Raw genomic sequence first — 20518 nt, forward strand, 5'->3', positions numbered from 1 at the left:
GCTGAGTGTGTGTAGTGTGTACTGCAGTGTGTGTGTTGTGTACTGCTGAGTGTGTGTGTAGTGTGTACCGTAGTGTGTGTTGTACACTACTGAGTGTGTGTGTAGTGTGTACTGCAGTGTGTGTGTTGTGTACTGCTGAGTGTGTAGTGTGTGTGTTGTGTAGTGTAGTGTGTGTTTAGTGTATTGCTTAGTGTGTGTGTAGTGTGTGTTGTGTAGTGTAGTGTGTGTTTTTAGTGTATTGCTTAGTGTGTGTGTAGTGTGTACCGTAGTGTGTGTGTTGTGTACTACTGAGTGTATGTGTAGTGTGTACTGCAATGTGTGTGTTGTGTACCACTGAGTGTGTGTGGTGTGTACTGTAGTGTGTGTGTTGCGTACTGCTGAGTGTGTAGTGTGTAATGTAGTGTGTGTGTTGTGTAGTGTAGTGTGTGTGTGGTGTACTGCTTAGTGAGTGTGTAGTATGTAGTTTAGTGAGTGTGTAGTGTGTAGTGTAGTGTGTGTGTTGTGGTGCTCTTACATGCATGTTTCTGGGATAGACGGGTAAACTGATACTGCAGGTGGTTTTATTTAGAGCTCCTTCATCACGATCTCCACAACTACTCAGAGCCCTTCTGTTTGGCTGTGGACCAGAGTGACAATCAGAGTGACAGCCAGATTCACAATCAGAGTGACAATCAGATTCACAACCAGAGTCACAACCAGAGTCACAATCAGAATGACAACCAGAGTCACAATCAGAGTGACAATCAGAGTGACAACCAGAGTCACAATCAGAGTCACAATCAGAGTGACAACCAGAGTCACAACCAGAGTCACAATCAGATTCACAATCAGATTCACAATCAGAATGACAATCAGATTCACAATCAGAATGACAATCAGAGTGACAACCAGAGTCACAACCAGAGTCACAATCAGAGTCACAATCAGAGTGACAATCAGAGTGACAACCAGAGTCACAATCAGAGTCACAATCAGAGTGACAATCAGAGTGACAACCAGAGTCACAATCAGAGTCACAATCAGAGTGACAATCAGAGTGACAACCAGAGTCACAATCAGAGTCACAATCAGAGTGACAATCAGAGTGACAATCAGAGTGACAACCAGAGTCACAATCAGATTCACAATCAGAATGACAACCAGAGTCACAATCAGAGTGACAACCAGAGTCACAATCAGAGTGACAATCAGAGTGACAACCAGAGTCACAATCAGAGTCACAATCAGAGTGACAATCAGAGTCACAATCAGAGTCACAATCAGAGTGACAACCAGAGTGACAACCAGAGTCACAATCAGAGTGACAATCAGAGTGACAACCAGAGTCACAATCAGAGTCACAATCAGAGTGACAATCAGAGTCACAATCAGAGTCACAATCAGAATGACAACCAGAGTCACAATCAGAGTGACAACCAGAGTCACAATCAGAGTCACAATCAGAGTGACAATCAGAGTGACAATCAGAATGACAACCAGAGTCACAATCAGAGTCACAATCAGAGTGACAATCAGAGTGACAACCAGAGTCACAATCAGAGTGACAATCAGAGTGACAACCAGAGTCACAATCAGATTCACAATCAGAATGACAACCAGAGTCACAATCAGAGTGACAACCAGAGTCACAATCAGAGTGACAATCAGAGTGACAACCAGAGTCACAATCAGAGTGACAATCAGAGTCACAATCAGATTCACAATCAGAATGACAACCAGAGTCACAATCAGAGTGACAACCAGAGTCACAATCAGAGTCACAATCAGAGTGACAATCAGAGTGACAACCAGAGTCACAACCAGAGTCACAATCAGATTCACAATCAGATTCACAATCAGAATGACAATCAGATTCACAATCAGAATGACAATCAGAGTGACAGAGTCACAATCAGAGTCACAATCAGAGTCACAATCAGAGTGACAGAGTCACAATCAGAGTCACAATCAGAGTGACAATCAGAGTGACAACCAGAGTCACAATCAGATTCACAATCAGAGTGACAGAGTCACAATCAGAGTCACAATCAGAGTGACAGAGTCACAATCAGAGTCACAATCAGAGTCACAATCAGAGTGACAGAGTCACAATCAGAGTCACAATCAGAGTGACAGAGTCACAATCAGTCACAATTAGAGTCACAAACAGACTCACTATCAAAGTCACAATTACATTTACATTACACAATCAGAGTCAGAGTCACAGTATGAGTTAGAGTCAGATATTGAATGAGTTGAATGATTAATAAACTGATGAATGAAGTTTGTGTAAAAACCTGAATGGTCTTGAACTTTGAGAGTGATAATCCAGGAGGATAGAGCAGCACCAAACTGGTGTTAAAGGAGTCGTCTCCTTTATTCAGTAGAGTCACCTGGATGATAAAAGAGGCTTGGTCCACCACCAGCAATGTGTGGTTCCTAAACACGCACACACACACACACACACACACACACACACACACACACACACACACAAAGCCATTTCTTACTGTTATACCTAATATAGACTTGCAGTGCATCATGTGTGTACACACTTCTAACATTATAAGACTGTAGGAACACAAAAGCACCAGGAGACCAGAACAGTGTGAGTGATCGCATTAAAGACCCAAATCTTAAAATGACACACATTTCAGTACCAGCACACAAACCACTATTTACAGAAATGCAGAATTTGATTCTTACTGGAATCTGAAGTCCATCTGCAGGTCTGATACACAGCTTGTGTTTTTGCAGTTAATCTGAAATGGAACCTGTAAAACACACACATCTGTGTAAATCATTACACTTCAATAAAACTCATTCAAAACCACACTCTCAATTTAAAATATATCACTGCTCTAGAAATGTATTCGAGTTTGACCCGAATTCATCTCACAGACTGACCCTTATTCATCTCACAGACTGACCTGAATTCATCTCACAGACTGACCCTTATTCATCTCACAGACTGACCTGAATTCATCTCACAGACTGACCCTTATTCATCTCACAGACTGACCCTTATTCATCTCACAGACTGACCTGAATTCATCTCACAGACTGACCCTTATTCATCTCACAGACTGACCCTTATTCATCTCACAGACTGACCTGAATTCATCTCACAGACTGACCCTTATTCATCTCACAGACTGAACCGAATTCATCTCACAGACTGACCCGAATTCATCTCACAGACTGACCTGAATTCATCTCACAGACTGACCTGAATTCATCTCACAGACTGACCCTTATTCATCTCACAGACTGACCTGAATTCATCTCACAGACTGACCCTTATTCATCTCACAGACTGACCTGAATTCATCTCACAGACTGACCCTTATTCATCTCACAGACTGACCTGAATTCATCTCACAGACTGACCCTTATTCATCTCACAGACTGACCCTTATTCATCTCACAGACTGACCCGAATTCATCTCACAGACTGACCCTTATTCATCTCACAGACTGACCTGAATTCATCTCACAGACTGACCTGAATTCATCTCACAGACTGACCCGAATTCATCTCACAGACTGACCTGAATTCATCTCACAGACTGACCCTTATTCATCTCACAGACTGACCTGAATTCATCTCACAGACTGACCTGAATTCATCTCACAGACTGACCCTTATTCATCTCACAGACTGACCCTTATTCATCTCACAGACTGACCTGAATTCATCTCACAGACTGACCCTTATTCATCTCACAGACTGACCCTTATTCATCTCACAGACTGACCCTTATTCATCTCACAGACTGACCCGAATTCATCTCACAGACTGACCCTTATTCATCTCACAGACTGACCTGAATTCATCTCACAGACTGACCCGAATTCATCTCACAGACTGACCTGAATTCATCTCACAGACTGACCCTTATTCATCTCACAGACTGACCCTTATTCATCTCACAGACTGACCTGAATTCATCTCACAGACTGACCCTTATTCATCTCACAGACTGACCCTTATTCATCTCACAGACTGACCTGAATTCATCTCACAGACTGAACCGAATTCATCTCACAGACTGACCCGAATTCATCTCACAGACTGACCCTTATTCATCTCACAGACTGACCTGAATTCATCTCACAGACTGACCTGAATTCATCTCACAGACTGACCCTTATTCATCTCACAGACTGACCCTTATTCATCTCACAGACTGACCCTTATTCATCTCACAGACTGACCTGAATTCATCTCACAGACTGACCTGAATTCATCTCACAGACTGACCCTTATTCATCTCACAGACTGACCCTTATTCATCTCACAGACTGACCTGAATTCATCTCACAGACTGACCTGAATTCATCTCACAGACTGACCCGAATTCATCTCACAGACTGACCCTTATTCATCTCACAGACTGACCCTTATTCAGCCAATCAGCTCCCATTGGGACAGCGGTGTGACTCACCTCTACAAATGCCGAGGTCTTGCTGTCGATGTTCAGGATGGAGGTGGAATCTTGAGGATCAGACTGATTGTAGTTGATTCTGAACAAGACGGGAGACACTGTGTCCTTCACACACCTCTGAAACACAGAGTCATGGCTTTCTCACATTATAACAAGCAACAAATAAAAAAAAACAGCAGTGATAGAGAATGTTCCTAAACCAGGTATAACTCTCAGTCTCTGCCTTTAGCGACTTTTACTCCTTTATTGCTGAAAACCATGATTCAATATCAGAAATCAGAAATCAGAAAAAGTTTTATTTCCAGGTACAGCAAAGGGTCAGCAAAGGGTCTTTACAGTACTAGGAATTTGTCTTGGTGTCAGGTGCAAACATACACAGGTATGAAATTATGAAATGTCTGTACAAATGTACACAATTTTAGAAAAGAGCTAGAATAAGTTAAATAAATACTGTATAAAGTGACCTGCGTGAGAAGTAGTGCAATAGAATGTAAAAGTGAATGTGACTGTAACATATATACAGGTGTGAGGTGTGTACACAATCTAGAATGAGATAAATATTGTGTACAAAAGTGTGAGTTTGAATGAATAGTAGTGCAATTTAGAATGTGGAAGTGAGTGTCCGGGTTGGGGGGTGTTACATACCTGCATATAGACTGCATGACTGGAACAGGACATATTCATGCCTAACCTCACCATGTTGACTATGTGCCTGGACTTCGTATCATCCTTAATGAAGAACGCCCGACTGTCCTGTCTCACAGCGTCAGCAATTAGCTCCCACGATATGTTCAGATTGTTCACTGCCCCTGAGAGAAGGACAGGACAGTGACAATGTGACTCAAATCACCGGAGATGGAAGGAATACAATCCATAATGCAGATTTATTAAGATCAAACGACAGCATGCAAAAAAGTAATCAAGGATGTAGCAAAGATGAAAACCAGAAAAACAGTAGAACAGCAAACAAATCCAAATCACTAGGCAAAAACAGACGTCGAGGAGCAAAGCTAAGGTCATTCACAAATGTTCAGGTAAAGGACTATAGCAGCGGCTTGGTACGTACACAGAGTTGTTTGTACTTTGTTTGTTTGTGTTCTGATCCAGGAGTCTGAATGAAACATTACAGTCTTTCAAAATAAAACTATCTTTTCATCATCTTTCTTTAAGATTTTCCTGCATGCTGCTCCATATAGCATATAAAAATAAAAAAAACAGAAAGAGTTTCAGAAAGTTCAGGGTATCTGCTTCAGGAGAAACTTCAAATCAAGACCACACACTTTCATGTAAAGTGTGTACCAAAACTACACAGGAAACTGGACAACTGGACCGATTAGAGTTTTATTCTTATTTTATGACACAAAAGTTTTGAATCTACGTTTGGTAGCTCTTTGTAGGATCTCTGTACAGATCAAATTGTGTTATATTGTGTGTATACTGTGTGTATACTGTGTATATTGTGTGTATATTGTGTCTATACAGTGTGTATATTGTGTGTTTGTGTTTGTGTGTACCTGGGCTAAGTGTTAGCATGTGTACCTGTGCTCCAGTTTATTGTACCTTTGCTCTTGGTGTTCTCGGTCATAATAAAGCAGGTTTCAATGGTAATGACTTGATTTTTCTCAGCAGGACTCTCCAGGTTGTTGAGGCAGTCAAAGTGAGTCAGGTTGATTTCAGAGGGAGAGAAACTGAGCTTCGCCAAAACGGACACAACCGGCCGAGACCTGAGAGAACCAGCAGCATCGGTTAGTCCACAAGCTACATGGAGTCGGGTTCCGCAGGAACACTGCTCCTGTCTGATGAACTGGACACTACATGTGTAACTCCAGTAAAACTTCATGAGCAATTTTCCTGTCCTCACTACACACTTCACTTAACTGTAATAAAAATTGTGTGTTTAAGAAAGATTTGATTATTTGGGAATTTATTACTTCAAGAGTAAAACGGTTCCTTTTGCTCCAACAGCAATGTCCGTCAGACCGTCCTGTCCCATGTCCATCACACCGTCAATCGCCAAACCGAAATGCTGAAGATTCACAGGGAAAGATCTTGCCGCAATTCTCTACAGACACACACACACACACAAAACATACATGTAAACTATACTGAGGCAGATGGTGGAGATGTACCTGGCTGTACTGGGGCAGATGTTTGGAGGTGTACTTGGCTGTACTGGGGCAGATGTTGGAGATAAACCTGGCTGTACTGGGGCAGATGTTTGGAGGTGTACCTGGCTGTACTGGGGCAGATGTTGGAGATAAACCTGGCTGTACTGGGGCAGATGTTTGGAGGTGTACTTGGCTGTACTGGGGCAGATGTTTGGAGATGTTCCTGGCTGTACTGGGGCAGATATCTGGAGATGTTCCTGGCTGTACTGGGGCAGATGTTTGGAGTTGTACCTGGCTGTACTGGGGCAGATGTATGGAGATGTACCTGGCTGTACTGGGTCAGGTGTTGGAGTTGTACCTGGCTGTACTGGAGCAGATGTCTGGAGATGTTCCTGGCTGTACTGGGTCAGGTGTTGGAGGTGTACCTGGCTGTACTGGGGCAGATGTCTGGAGATGTACCTGGCTGTACTGGGTCAGGTGTTGGAGGTGTACCTAGCTGTACTGGTGCAGATGTCTGGAGATGTACCTGGCTGTACTGGGTCAGGTGTTGGAGGTGTACCTGGCTGTACTGGGGCAGATATCTGGAGATGTTCCTGGCTGTACTGGGTCAGGTGTTGGAGGTGTACCTAGCTGTACTGGGGCAGATGTATGGAGATGTACCTGGCTGTACTGGGTCAGGTGTTGGAGGTGTACCTGGCTGTACTGGGGCAGATGTATGGAGATGTACCTGGCTGTACTGGGTCAGGTGTTGGAGGTGTACCTGGCTGTACTGGAGCAGATGTCTGGAGATGTACCTGGCTGTACTGGGTCAGGTGTTGGAGGTGTACCTGGCTGTACTGGGGCAGATGTCTGGAGATGTACCTGGCTGTACTGGGTCAGGTGTTGGAGGTGTACCTAGCTGTACTGGTGCAGATGTCTGGAGATGTACCTGGCTGTACTGGGTCAGGTGTTGGAGGTGTACCTGGCTGTACTGGGGCAGATATCTGGAGATGTTCCTGGCTGTACTGGGTCAGGTGTTGGAGGTGTACCTAGCTGTACTGGTGCAGATGTATGGAGATGTACCTGGCTGTACTGGGTCAGGTGTTGGAGGTGTACCTAGCTGTACTGGTGCAGATGTATGGAGATGTACCTGGCTGTACTGGGGCAGGTGTTGGAGGTATACCTGGCTGTACTGGTGCAGATGTATGGAGATGTACCTGGCTGTACTGGGGCAGGTGTTGGAGGTGTACCTGGCTGTACTGGGGCAGATGTATGGAGATGTACCTGGCTGTACTGGGGCAGGTGTTGGAGGTATACCTGGCTGTACTGGGGCAGATGTATGGAGATGTACCTGGCTGTACTGGGTCAGGTGTTGGAGGTGTACCTGGCTGTACTGGAGCAGATGTCTGGAGATGTACCTGGCTGTACTGGGGCAGATGTCTGGAGATGTACCTGGCTGTACTGGGGCAGATGTCTGGAGATGTACCTGGCTGTACTGGGGCAGATGTCTGGAGATGTACCTGGCTGTACTGGGGCAGATGTCTGGAGATGTACCTGGCTGTACTGGGGCAGATGTCTGGAGATGTACCTGGCTGTACTGGGGCAGATGTCTGGAGATGTACCTGGCTGTACTGGGTGCGGATGCCTTGTTCACGGTTGCCGAGGTAAATGTAGATGGCTCCTTTGTAGTTATCTTCCAGTGGAGCTCCAACAGCTAAATCTTGCAGCAGGTCTCCATTCAGATCTGCTACAGCAGCTAGAGTCATTCCAAACCGACCCTGAGATGATTCATACACCTCCTTCACCTTCACCATCTCCAGCTACACACACACACACACACACACACTTTCAGCTGCAATTTCATTAAATACATTTAAAGTATATATAAAATAAATAATAAATAAATGTGAGTGTTATAATAGGTCAGATTCAACAATATGGTCTCATGGAATTATACTGCATCAGTAACACACAGTAGTGTGTGTGTGTATGTGTGTGTTTACCTTCTGTGTGAGATTGTAGATGTATACTCGTCCTTCTAGCTGAGGATGATGACTGTAATAGAGTGGGGCTCCAACCACGAGGAAGTCTGTGTTGTTGTCTGAATCCAAGTCTAACACACACACCGATCCTCCAAAATAAGAGCCGACCTGCAAGACACCATCACATTACAGATTGTCAGGTTTACTACAAAGTGCCTGCCATGGAGCTGAGGTTCATGTAAGGTTATCTTAGCTGCTGTGTATCTGTTGTGTTGCAGGTTTTAGGTGTTAATCAGAATCTTAGTGTTTATGACCAGGAACCAGCGAGTCTATTCATCATCTCCATTTTAAATATGCTCATATTTATAAAACAGACAAATCTAAACTCTCTCCCTGTTTACAATGTTGTTTTTCCTACAATCTGAAACATCAGATCCAATCAGACTTTGTGTTCTTCATCCTCTTTAGCTGAGTCAGAAACCTCCTTCAGTTCTGTGAACGTGTAGGAATGCTCCAAACATGCCAGAGCTTTTCAGTTCCTCAGTCTTCTTCTTCTTCATTGGTCTTTTCCCTTCAGGGGTCTCCACAGTGAATCATCTCTCTCCACCTAACCCTATCTTCTGCATCCTCAACACTTACACCCACTAGCTTCATATCCTCATTTATTACATCCATATACCTCCTCTTTGGCCTTCCTCTTTTCCTCCTGCCTGGCAGCTCCATGTCCAACATTCTCCTACCAATATACTCACTCTCCCTCCTCTGGACATGTCCAAACCATCTTAATCTCTCCTCCCTAACATGAGCTGTCCCTCGTTCCTAATCCTGTCCAACCGTGTAACTGTTGTAAAGAGAACCTCAACATCTTCAGCTCTGCTACCTCCAGCTCTGAATCCTGTCATACATTTTCTCCAAGTCTACAAACACACAGTGCAGCTCTCTCTGACCATCCCTATACTTCTCCATCAACATTCTCAGAGCAAAAATTGCACCTGTTGTGCTCTTTCTGGGCATGAAGCCATACTGCTGCTCACAAATTTCCACTACCTTCCTTAAGCTAGCTTCCACTACTCTTTCCCAGAGCTTCATTGTATGGCTCATCAACTTTATCCCCCTATAGTTGCTGCAACTCTGCACGTCACCCTTATTCTTAAAGATCGGCACTAATACGCTTCTCCATTCCTCAGGCATCTTCTCACTCTCTAAAACCCTGTTAAACAGACTAGTTAAAAATTCCACTGCCGCCTCTCCTAGACACTTCCAGACCTCCACCGGGATGTTGTCAGGACCAACTGCCTTTCCACTTTTCATCCTTTTTTTCTCTTTTGCCTGTATATTTTATGCTGTCAGGTTTCTTTTTCTAAATCTTTACTTGCATATTGCAGTTAATTGTTCTTTTGTTTTCTCTCGGGAGAAGCCTTTTTTCCGTTTTTCAAACAGCAATCAGAGGAAAACCCTCTCTGGATCTCTTTATTATCAGGACAAATTCATTCAAAGGTACGTGATCATTCAGTATGACTAACTTTCAGCTTGTACAGTATGTGAGCTGCAGGATGTTTAGTAATTCTTCCGCCGTCGTTAGTGTTAATTTTACTTGTGATAAGTGTACGCTAGTTAGCTCTCTGACGGAGAAGATATTAGCTTTAGAGGCGCGCATCCAGACACTAGAGAGGGTTAGTGACAGTGAGAGCAGTGTAGTGTCTGTATGGGGAAGTCAGGTGGAGCCCTCACAGTGGGGTGAATGGGTGACGACTCGGCGGCATAGTCACATAGATAAGGCTAATGCTAAGACTTGCCCATGGAAGCACCACTCCTCACCACTCCTCTCCACTCCTCAGTGAAGAACCCGCTGAGAAACCTGAAAGAGTTCTGGTTATAGGAGACTCAATTTTAAGGCATGTGAATTAGCTAGGCCTTTAGGGGCTCCAGCAGCACAGGTTAGGTGTATTCCGGGAGCCAGGGCACCGAACATTGCAGGTAATCTCAGGGTCCTAGGCAAGCACAGGTTCTCAAAGCTAGTCTTCCATGTAGGAGCTAATGATATACACCTTCGTCAGTCTGAGGTTACTAAGAGTAATGTTGTAGAGGTGTGTAAATTAGCGAAGGCGATGTCCGATGCTGTAGTATGCTCTGGCCCCATCCCAATGCGGCGTGGCGATGTAGCTTACAGCAGGTTATGGTCGCTGAACTGCTGGATGTCCAGGTGGTGCTCCGAAAACAATGTGGGCTTCATAGATAATTGGAGCTCTTTTGAGGGCAAGGGTGGCCTGTTAGGACGGGACGGTGTCCATCCCACTAGGGAGGGTGCTGCTCTCATTTCTTGCAGCATCGCACATAGTCTTAGAGCAGATCTAGTTAATCGGTGACAATCCAGGGCCAGGGCCCTGTTTTATGCCGGATGCCCTTCCTGACGCAACCCTCTCTATTTATCTGGGCTTGGTACCGGCACAGAAGTCTGACCCCCATGGCTAGATTCTCTTCAGTTCCTCAGTAGCGTACAGAAATGTGATGTAAATGTGAATACTGTAAAAATACTAATGCTGGTTCTTACCTGTTCACCTGAAATATTCTTCACAGCTTTCCACATCTGAGACATCTTTTTATACAGAGTCACCTCACCCCTGTGATTAGATCTCGGAGCTCCAGAGAACACAAGAGAAACACCATCTCTCTGTCCAACCACCACAGAGTAACCTGAGTAACAACAGGAACAAACACACACACACACGCACAGAATTTATTAGCTCAGATTCTGATGTGCATTGTTAGACCTGCTGAGGTTCAGTGTTAGACCTGCTGAGGTTCAGTGTTAGACCTGCTGAGGTTCAGTGTTAGACCTGCTGAGGCACAGTGTTAGACCTCCTGAGGTTCAGTGTTAGACCTACTGAGGTTCAGTGTTAGACCTCCTGAGGTTCAGTGTTAGACCTCCTGAGGTTTAGTGTTAGACCTGCTGAGGTTCAGTGTTAGACCTCCTGAGGTTCAGTGTTAGACCTCCTGAGGTTCAGTGTTAGACCTGCTGAGGTTCACTGTTAGACCTCCTGAGGTTCAGTGTTAGACCTCCTGAGGTTCAGTGTTAGACCTGCTGAGGTTCACTGTTAGACCTCCTGAGGTTCAGTGTTAGACCTCCTGAGGTTTAGTGTTAGACCTCCTGAGGTTTAGTGTTAGACCTCCTGAGGTTTAGTGTTAGACCTCCTGAGGTTTAGTGTTAGACCTCCTGAGGTTTAGTGTTAGATCTCCTGAAGTTTAGTGTTAGACCTCCTGAGGTTCAGTGTTAGACCTGCTGAGGTTCAGTGTTAGACCTGCTGAGGTTCTGAAGTTCAGTGTTAGACCTGCTGCGGTTCAGTGTTAGACCTGCTGAGGTTCTGAAGTTCAGTGTTAGACCTGCTGAGGTTCAGTGTTAGACCTGCTGAGGTTCTGAAGTTCAGTGTTAGACCTGCTGAGGTTCAGTGTTAGACCTGCTGAGGTTCTGAAGTTCAGTGTTAGACCTGCTGAGGTTCAGTGTTAGACCTGCTGAGGTTCTGAGGTTCAGTGTTAGACCTGCTGAGGTTCAGTGTTAGACCTGCTGAGGTTCAGTGTTAGACCTGCTGAGGTTCTGAAGTTCAGTGTTAGACCTGCTGAGGTTCAGTGTTAGACCTGCTGAGGTTATGAGGTTCAGTGTTAGACCTGCTGAGGTTCTGAACTTCAGTGTTAGACCTGCTGAGGTTCAGTGTTAGACCTGCTGAGGTTCTGAGGTTCAGTGTTAGACCTGCTGAGGTTCAGTGTTAGACCTGCTGAGGTTCAGTGTTAGACCTGCTGAGGTTCTGAAGTTCAGTGTTAGACCTGCTGAGGTTCAGTGTTAGACCTGCTGAGGTTCTGAGGTTCAGTGTTAGACCTGCTGAGGTTCTGAACTTCAGTGTTAGACCTGCTGAGGTTTCGTACATGTCACACACAAACAGCATACCATTGTATGAGGCCTCATTTAATTTGCTGTCATTGAATTTCACTTCATTGTTCTCAGCTCCTGTAACCCCATACAGCGTTCCTCTCCAGTCATCATTTCCAACTGCTCCCAGAATAAGAGTGTCCTGGAACACAGAAGAAACATGTCTTTAATTGTTTGTGTTTAGATCAATTTTAAGATATTCACTAAGACATAAGACCTGGAGCTCATTCAGACTCCATACACTATGTGCTCTTTGTCCCTCATCTGGACATTTAAGAGCTTTTTTCATCAATGTTGTCCACAGTTAGGATCCATCTGTTTATGACCTCTGCACTTTTTTACAACTTTCCTTTGTTTTGTTCACCTAGGATTGTGCCGAACTGATTGTGGTCTCCCGATGTGGTGAGTGGTGTTTGTTTAGACAGATGTGGTGAGTGGTGTTTGTTTAGACAGATGTGGTGAGTGGTGTTTGTTTAGACAGATGTGGTGAGTGGTGTTTGTTTAGACAGATGTGGTGAGTGGTGTTTGTTTAGACAGATGTGGTGAGTGGTGTTTGTTTAGACAGATGTGGTGAGTGGTGTTTGTTTAGACAGATGTGGTGAGTGGTGTTTGTTTAGACAGATGTGGTGAGTGGTGTTTGTTTAGACAGATGTGGTGAGTGGTGTTTGTTTAGATGTTTGTCTGGTGTTTTGTTAGTACCTTGACATTAGCAGCACTGAATCCACTCTGAGACACCTCTTTACCAAATTTCCTGCCTTTAGCTCCTGAAGACACAAACCCCATTATTAATTAGTGACCTTTACTTCTTTAATTGAATCTTTCAAAGCTATTCAAAGTGTTTACATTACCCTCGATGGCATAGATCTTATTTTGCAGGTTATCCAAAAGTCCATTCAGTCCATCATAGTTTTCAATCCTGAAGACGTAGCTATCACTCGGCTTTGAGCCAAGACTATTCAGTTTGTCAAGACTTACACTCCCAACCTAACCAATGAAAAATACCTTCAGTAAAGCACTGGATCAGTGAGGAAATGGAAAGATGATGGAAGGAAGGATGGATGGATGGATGGATGATTGGACAGATGGATGGGTGGACGAATGGATGGATGGAATGATGGATGGATGGAAGGAAGCGTGTGGGCATTAGTGAACTCACCCCGATAACAAAGCGTGCAATGTTGCGTTCCTCACAGTCCTCTATCTCTTGGTTGTGGTTATCAGTAGGATTCCCATCTGTGATGATGACCAGGGCTTTAATAGCCTCAGGATCTGCACCAGACTTAACATTATCAAACAGATGTGAACTGGAAAATAAACACAACACCATAAACACCATATAAACATTTTTGCTAAAACTCTTGATGAAATTCTGAATAAACATTAAATAGATCAGACTGTAATATTTTAGTACTGTATGCAGTATGTTAATGTTCCTGTCTATGTTTCACTCAGGTACAGAATCCCCCCCCCCCTTCCCAGAGTGCTTCGAGCCAAGCTCCAGCACTCAGCTACACATTGCTCCGTGTTCTTTGGTGTTTGATTTGTTAGCTTTTGTTTTAGTCTGTGATCTGTCTCTGTCCCTGTCCTATCACTGGACATTACTCTAGTGTGTCCTGATTAGTGTCTCCTGTTCTCATTTCACTTCCTGATTTGTTTGTTTAGTGCTCGGGGTGAAGTATACACTCTGTGGTGCTGATCAGTTCAAGCCTTGCTTCTGTGTATGTTTGCATGGTTTCTTGTCTCTGCCTCTCTTTATCATACCTAGCCCTATCTCTCAGCATGTGGCGTGTGATGATGTTTATAAGCTGTTACTAAGATCAGATAAGATAAGATGAACCTGTATTCGTCCCACAGTGGGCAAATTTACATGTTACAGCAGCAAGAAAAAAAAAGAAAAATGTGCAAATATGAAGCAGTTTGTATGAATGTGTTCGTAAGCTGTTACTATAGAAACAACTTACAATCGCATTCATATAAAACTGATGTTTATGGAACTGGTGCCTGAGTCTTCAGACCTTTCACATGTTCTGAGCAGTAAATACACAGAGTGTATGATGATGTGTGTAGTAGATAGTGCTGTGTGTAGATACAGGGTTATACAGGTATACTCACAGGCTGTATCTGATGGCAGTGTAGGTGTTTGTGAGCGACTTCATGTGAACTTCAGCATCAAGTTTCTTCTTTGCCATGTTGGTAACATAATCTTTAAAGTTGAAAACTTCCCTGATTTCCTTAGAAAACTGAACAGCAGCAAACTAAACACACACACACACACAGCATTTAGACACTAACTTGTTCCTCTCCATAACATTATCTGATTGTTTTTCCATGTATTGATTAATGTTTTGTTGTAAAAATCTGTTTGATTTATTGATTGATTATTTATAGACACCGAGTCACACCAAGCTTCACTCCTTTCTTCTAGACCTGGATCCAGACAGAATAACCACAGATTAATGAGATTAAACCCAGCACTCCCAGTCTGGCTGAGCCTCTCACCCAGTGTGTACGATATTCGTGAGTGTGGATTTAGCAATGTGGTTTAGTAAAGAAAACAAGGGGATGAAGAGTTTATTGGATGAAGATGATGATGAAGATGATGATGATGGTGAAGATACGCGGTGTGTATCTGTGCCTTGCAGTACTCTTATGCATCCTCAGTGTGAAGAGCGAGAGGCTGTGCATGCATCACACTGCTGAGTGTGAAAGGTGCCGGAAGTGCTGCATCTAATCTGACTCATCGCTGGAGGTTCAGTCCAGATCCAGATCCAGTTCAGCTCAGAAGAAGAGAGTGAAGTCCAGCACCAGTCAGAACATACGTCCATTAACTTATATACAATATATAGAAAGATGAAGAGAACAGTGACAGCACTGCTCTGTCCTACACCTACAGAACCTGAGTCATTTATTTCCATCAGTCTGAAAGTTCAGTCTAATGTTCAGTGTGTGTGTGTCTGTGTGTGTGAGTGTGTGTGTGTCTGTGTGTGTGAGTGTGTGTGTGTCTGTGTGTGTGAGTGTGTGTGTGTCTGTGTGTGTGTCTGTGTGTGTGAGTGTGTGTGTGTCTGTGTGTGTGTGATCAGTGACACACTTGTTCCATCATTTAGAGGAAAGACTCGAAACACCTCCAGAGCTGAGGAGGGATCAACACTTACTCTCGTGTGCTGTGGTGTTGTGTAGTGCGTTGTACTGCATGGTGTTGTTTGTGTTGTGTGTTGTGTTGTCAGGGGTTTGTGTTGTGTGTTGTTGTATTGGGCTGTGTGGTGTTGTGTTTTGTTGTGTTTTGTGTAGTGTTGTATAATTTTGTGTGTTGTTGCAGGGGGTTGTGTGGTGTTGTGTTTTGTTGTGTTTTGTGTAGTGTTGTATTGTTTTGTGTGTTGTTGCAAGGGGTTGTGTGGTGTTATGTAGTTTTGTGTAGTTTTGTGTGTTGTTGCAGGGGGTTGTGTGGTGTTGTGTAGTTTTGTGTGTTGTTGCAGGGGGTTGTGTGGTGTTGTGTAGTTTTGTGTGTTGTTGCAGGGGGTTGTGCAGTGTTGTGTAGTTTTGTGTGTTGTTGCAGGGGGTTGTGCAGTGTTGTGTAGTTTTGTGTAGTTTTGTGTGTTGTTGCAGGGGGTTGTGCAGTGTTGTGCAGTGTTGTGTAGTTTTGTGTGTTGTTGCAGGGGGTTGTGCAGTGTTGTGCAGTGTTGTGTAGTTTTGTGTAGTTTTGTGTGTTGTTGCAGGGGGTTGTGTGGTGTTGTGTAGTTTTGTGTAGTTTTGTGTGTTGTTGCAGGGGGTTGTGCAGTGTTGTGTAGTTTTGTGTGTTGTTGCAGGGGGTTGTGCAGTGTTGTGTAGTTTTGTGTGTTGTTGCAGGGGGTTGTGTGGTGTTGTGTAGTTTTGTGTGTTGTTGCAGGGGGTTGTGTGGTGTTGTGTAGTTTTGTGTGTTGTTGCAGGGGGTTGTGTGGTGTTGTGTAGTTTTGTGTGTTGTTGCAGGGGGTTGTGCGGTGTTGTGTAGTTTTGTGTAGTTTTGTGTGTTGTTGCAGGGGGTTGTGTGGTGTTGTGTAGTTTTGTGTAGTTTTGTGTGTTGTTGCAGGGGGTTGTGTGGTGTTGTGTAGTTTTGTGTAGTTTTGTGTGTTGTTGCAGGGGGTTGTGCAGTGTTGTGTGGTGTTGTGTGTTGTTGCAGGGGGTTGTGCGGTGTTGTGTAGTTTTGTGTAGTTTTGTGTGTTGTTGCAAGGGGTTGTGTGGTGTTGTGTAGTTTTGTGTAGTTTTGTGTGTTGTTGCAGAGGGTTGTGTGGTGTTGTGTAGTTTTGTGTAGTTTTGTGTGTTGTTGCAGGGGGTTGTGTGGTGTTGTGTAGTTTTGTGTAGTTTTGTGTGTTGTTGCAGGGGGTTGTGTGGTGTTGTGTAGTTTTGTGTAGTTTTGTGTGTTGTTGCAGGGGGTTGTGTGGTGTTGTGTAGTTTTGTGTGTTGTTGCAGGGGGTTGTGCGGTGTTGTGTAGTTTTGTGTAGTTTTGTGTGTTGTTGCAGGGGGTTGTGCGGTGTTGTGTAGTGTTGTGTAGTTTTGTGTGTTGTTGCAGGGGGTTGTGTGGTGTTGTGTAGTTTTGTGTAGTTTTGTGTGTTGTTGCAGGGGGTTGTGCGGTGTTGTGTAGTTTTGTGTAGTTTTGTGTGTTGTTGCAGGGGGTTGTGTGGTGTTGTGTAGTTTTGTGTAGTTTTGTGTGTTGTTGCAGGGGGTTGTGTGGTGTTGTGTAGTTTTGTGTGTTGTTGCAGGGGGTTGTGTGGTGTTGTGTAGTTTTGTGTAGTTTTGTGTGTTGTTGCAGGGGGTTGTGCAGTGTTGTGTAGTGTTGTGTGGTGTTGTGCGTTGTTGTGTGTTCACCTCGATAGATGAGTTCTTGAGATTGGTCATAATGTCCCATATGAATTTCTTGTTCTTGGTGAAGTCAATGTCCTTCATGCTCTGAGAGCCATCAAAGAGGAAGACCAGGTTCACTTTACTCTTAGTGCATTCTGTCAAAAACACAACACAATAACTAGAGATCTGTCGATCTGTTAGTTCTGTAACGGCAAGTTAAATTCCTCACAAGTCTCTTACACTGAAAAGCATGTTATAAATAACATTCATTATTACTATACTTATAACAATGATAATAATAATAATAATAATAATAATAATAATAATTCTTATTATTATTATTATTGTAGTTATTGGAGTTGAAGAGGTTTGGCTGCTTGACTCTGGTGACTGTGGGAGTGAAGAACACTCATACCTTGGAAGGCGGCGGTGATGTTGGAGGTGAAATCCAGACTGCTGTTAAACTGGTAACAGATTCCATTCAGATATGAGTTTCCATCACACTCATGAGTGTAACTTGGACTGCAACTCTACATCATTACCAAAGGAAAAAATTAAAATGACACTTTTAAAATGACACTCATTTTTATGAAACAATGCTCTTTTTTTTTTACAGAATGCTCCTTTAAAAGGGACGCAAGGAGACTGAACTAAACCCTGTGGTGAGTGTGTCTTGTCTGTCAGGAAACTGTTAAACTGAGTCATCTTCCTTTATTCCTGAAAACAGAAAGTCCTCACATTTCCTTACGTCCACAGAGCATGTGTCTAGGCAGATCCCTGAGAAAAAGAAGATGGAGGGCAGTGTGGTCAGCTGATTCAGCTGTGTCATCAGCATGCTAGTCAGATGCAAGGTGCTAACATATTTCACCCTGAAGTACGCTCTAGAACATTATTTCACCCTGCATAACACGATGAGCATGATGTATTCGGTCCACTGTGTAATAGAGCCATGTCCAGTGGCTCTTTGTCCAGTGCCCTGGAATGATAGAGCAGTGGTTGGATTTTGCTGACCTTATGTTGATTATGGATGTTGATAGCTTCTTGATCAGATTCTTGTTGATATATCTGTATTTTACAAACCAGCTTATAAACATGCTTTAATGCCAGGGGTTAAAAGTACCAGAAAGTGGGTGGGTTCAGGGAAGCAGTGCTAGAGGCTGAGAGGGAGTGTGTTATGCAGAGTGGGTGTGGCTAGTGCCTTAAGATCGGTGTGGTGTTGGCTTTAGAGATCATCATCAGTGTTGAGCAGCTACATGCTGCCAGTGGAGGGAGTGGAAGTGTTCGGGAACTTGGAGTGGAGGTAGATAAAAGGTACAGATACAGCTGCATTCTGGATCAGTTGTAATAGGGACTGGACAAGGCCCTGAGTGTCTTCTGTGGACAGAAATGGCTGGATGTAAGGGAGAAGGCAGCATGAGTGAGTCTGTTTAGCAATGTGAGAAGAAAAAGGTTGTTTCCATGGTTACACCAAAGTTACATGCAGTGAGCCTCAAAGGGTTGTCCAGGGAGATCAGAAGATCCTGCTTTGGGGATGCATCTCTGAAGATGTATAGCATCTCAGTCATGTTGGGATTAAATTTCAGCTGATGAGCTGCAATGCATGATGTAATGCCTGCGATGCATGCTGATATCCATGCAGAATCAGGAGTGTCTTCAGCACAGCAGTGGTATGAAAACCCATGTGAGGATGTGACCTCACTGAGAGAGCAGGTGTAGAGGATGTGACCTCACTGAGAGAGCAGGTGTAGAGGATGTGACCCCACTGAGAGAGCAGGTGTAGAGGATGTGACCTCACTGAGAGAGCAGGTGTAGAGGATGTGACCTCACTGAGAGAGCAGGTGTAGAGGATGTGACCTCACTGAGAGAGCAGGTGTAGAGGATGTGACCTCACTGAGAGAGCAGGTGTAGAGGATGTGACCTCACTGAGAGAGCAGGTGTAGAGGATGTGACCCCACTGAGAGAGCAGGTGTAGAGGATGTGACCTCACTGAGAGAGCAGGTGTAGAGGATGTGACCTCACTGAGTTGTGAATAGGGAGAACTCAGCAGGACATTACCTTGCTCTCTGCTGATTGATCAGAAATCCTTCAGAAGAGGCTGATGAAGATCTTTTACATTCCTTGACCAGAAGGCCTCTGTCCAGCTTTGTCTGTCAGAAGGTTGAGTGATCTCATGTTGCTCAAGTGCACTTCTTCAAGCTTATTTTTCAGGACAAGTGATTAAATGCAGGAACATGGAGGACAGGTGCTGCCTGTGGATTTAGCTGTGTTGGTAGCGTGCTAGTCAGCTACATGACCTCTGCACTGACCATTGTGTGTATGGCTGTTATTCCTCTCGCTGGCCCTGAACACCTTGTTCCTGTCATGCTGGACTGTTAAAGGAGGCCGCTTTAAATAATGGCTTGAGCTTCTCCATCAGTAAGAGAAAAATGCTAAAGTGACAGAGTGCTAAAGTGCTAAACTCACAGTGAGAGTGGACGATGGAAACGTCCTCAATGCCAGTGACATCCCAAAGAACCTGATCGCCTTCGAGTCTGAGGAGCAGTACAGATTGGTTAGTTGATTGTGTGTGTGTGTGTGTGTGTGTGTGTGTGTGTGTGTGTGTGTGTGTACCTGGCTTAAACAATTTCTTGCATTGTTTGGTCTCCACCGGACATTTATAAACAGCTCCTGACCTTTCATTCAGCGGGGCACTGACAATAATTCTAAACACAAATGCACACAGACACAACGGTTTCCATCACCTCACACACTTTACTCACACACTTTACTCACACACACTTGTTTATATCCCAGCCACATATTCACAAGCAGCTGAAGTTTTGATGAATCTCTTTACAGAATACAGACTGCAGGAACATGAAGACAGATACAAACTGAGGCTTAAAACAATCAACTGAGGAACATGAATAAAGAAATGCTCACTGTTTCATCTGGTCAGAGCCATACTGCAGCAGCCTGTAGCCGAAAAAACTCTCCTCAGTCCCCGAGAACTCCTCCGGCTTCAACACATCAATGTTAAAGCCATCAGAGAGTGAGACAGCTGAGAGACAGACAGATTACTGTAAGTATTATTGCTCTAAATATAATTACATCAGAGAGTGAGACAGCTGAGAGACAGACACATTACTGTATAAGTATTATTGCTCTAAATATAATTACATCAGAGAGTGAGACAGCTGAGAGACAGACACATTACTGTATAAGTATTATTGCTCTAAATATAATTACATCAGAGAGTGAGACAGCTGAGAGACAGACACATTACTGTATAAGTATTATTGCTCT

General features: G+C 44.0%; 1 protein-coding gene across 1 annotated transcript in view; it reads right to left on the reverse strand.

The window, feature by feature from the left end:
• zmp:0000001082 (integrin alpha-D) overlaps positions 1–20518 on the reverse strand; it is a 37084-nt gene that overhangs the window by 15191 nt on the left and 1375 nt on the right. Inside the window, exons 2-21 of the mRNA XM_058380941.1 lie at positions 20156–20273; positions 19844–19935; positions 19697–19764; positions 17649–17763; positions 17258–17388; positions 14531–14673; positions 13575–13722; positions 13267–13402; positions 13118–13182; positions 12437–12560; positions 11048–11190; positions 8518–8664; positions 8137–8334; positions 6359–6489; positions 5988–6151; positions 5073–5236; positions 4428–4544; positions 2686–2753; positions 2277–2418; positions 515–616 (exon numbers count right to left, since the gene is read on the reverse strand). Of these exons, the coding sequence (XP_058236924.1) occupies positions 515–616; positions 2277–2418; positions 2686–2753; positions 4428–4544; positions 5073–5236; positions 5988–6151; positions 6359–6489; positions 8137–8334; positions 8518–8664; positions 11048–11190; positions 12437–12560; positions 13118–13182; positions 13267–13402; positions 13575–13722; positions 14531–14673; positions 17258–17388; positions 17649–17763; positions 19697–19764; positions 19844–19935; positions 20156–20273 (2516 nt within the window). The remainder of the gene's footprint in view (positions 1–514; positions 617–2276; positions 2419–2685; positions 2754–4427; positions 4545–5072; positions 5237–5987; positions 6152–6358; positions 6490–8136; positions 8335–8517; positions 8665–11047; positions 11191–12436; positions 12561–13117; positions 13183–13266; positions 13403–13574; positions 13723–14530; positions 14674–17257; positions 17389–17648; positions 17764–19696; positions 19765–19843; positions 19936–20155; positions 20274–20518) is intronic.

The sequence above is a fragment of the Hemibagrus wyckioides genome, linkage group LG26 (assembly GCF_019097595.1).
Source record: "Hemibagrus wyckioides isolate EC202008001 linkage group LG26, SWU_Hwy_1.0, whole genome shotgun sequence".
In the NCBI taxonomy this organism is placed as follows: Eukaryota; Metazoa; Chordata; class Actinopteri; order Siluriformes; family Bagridae; genus Hemibagrus; species Hemibagrus wyckioides.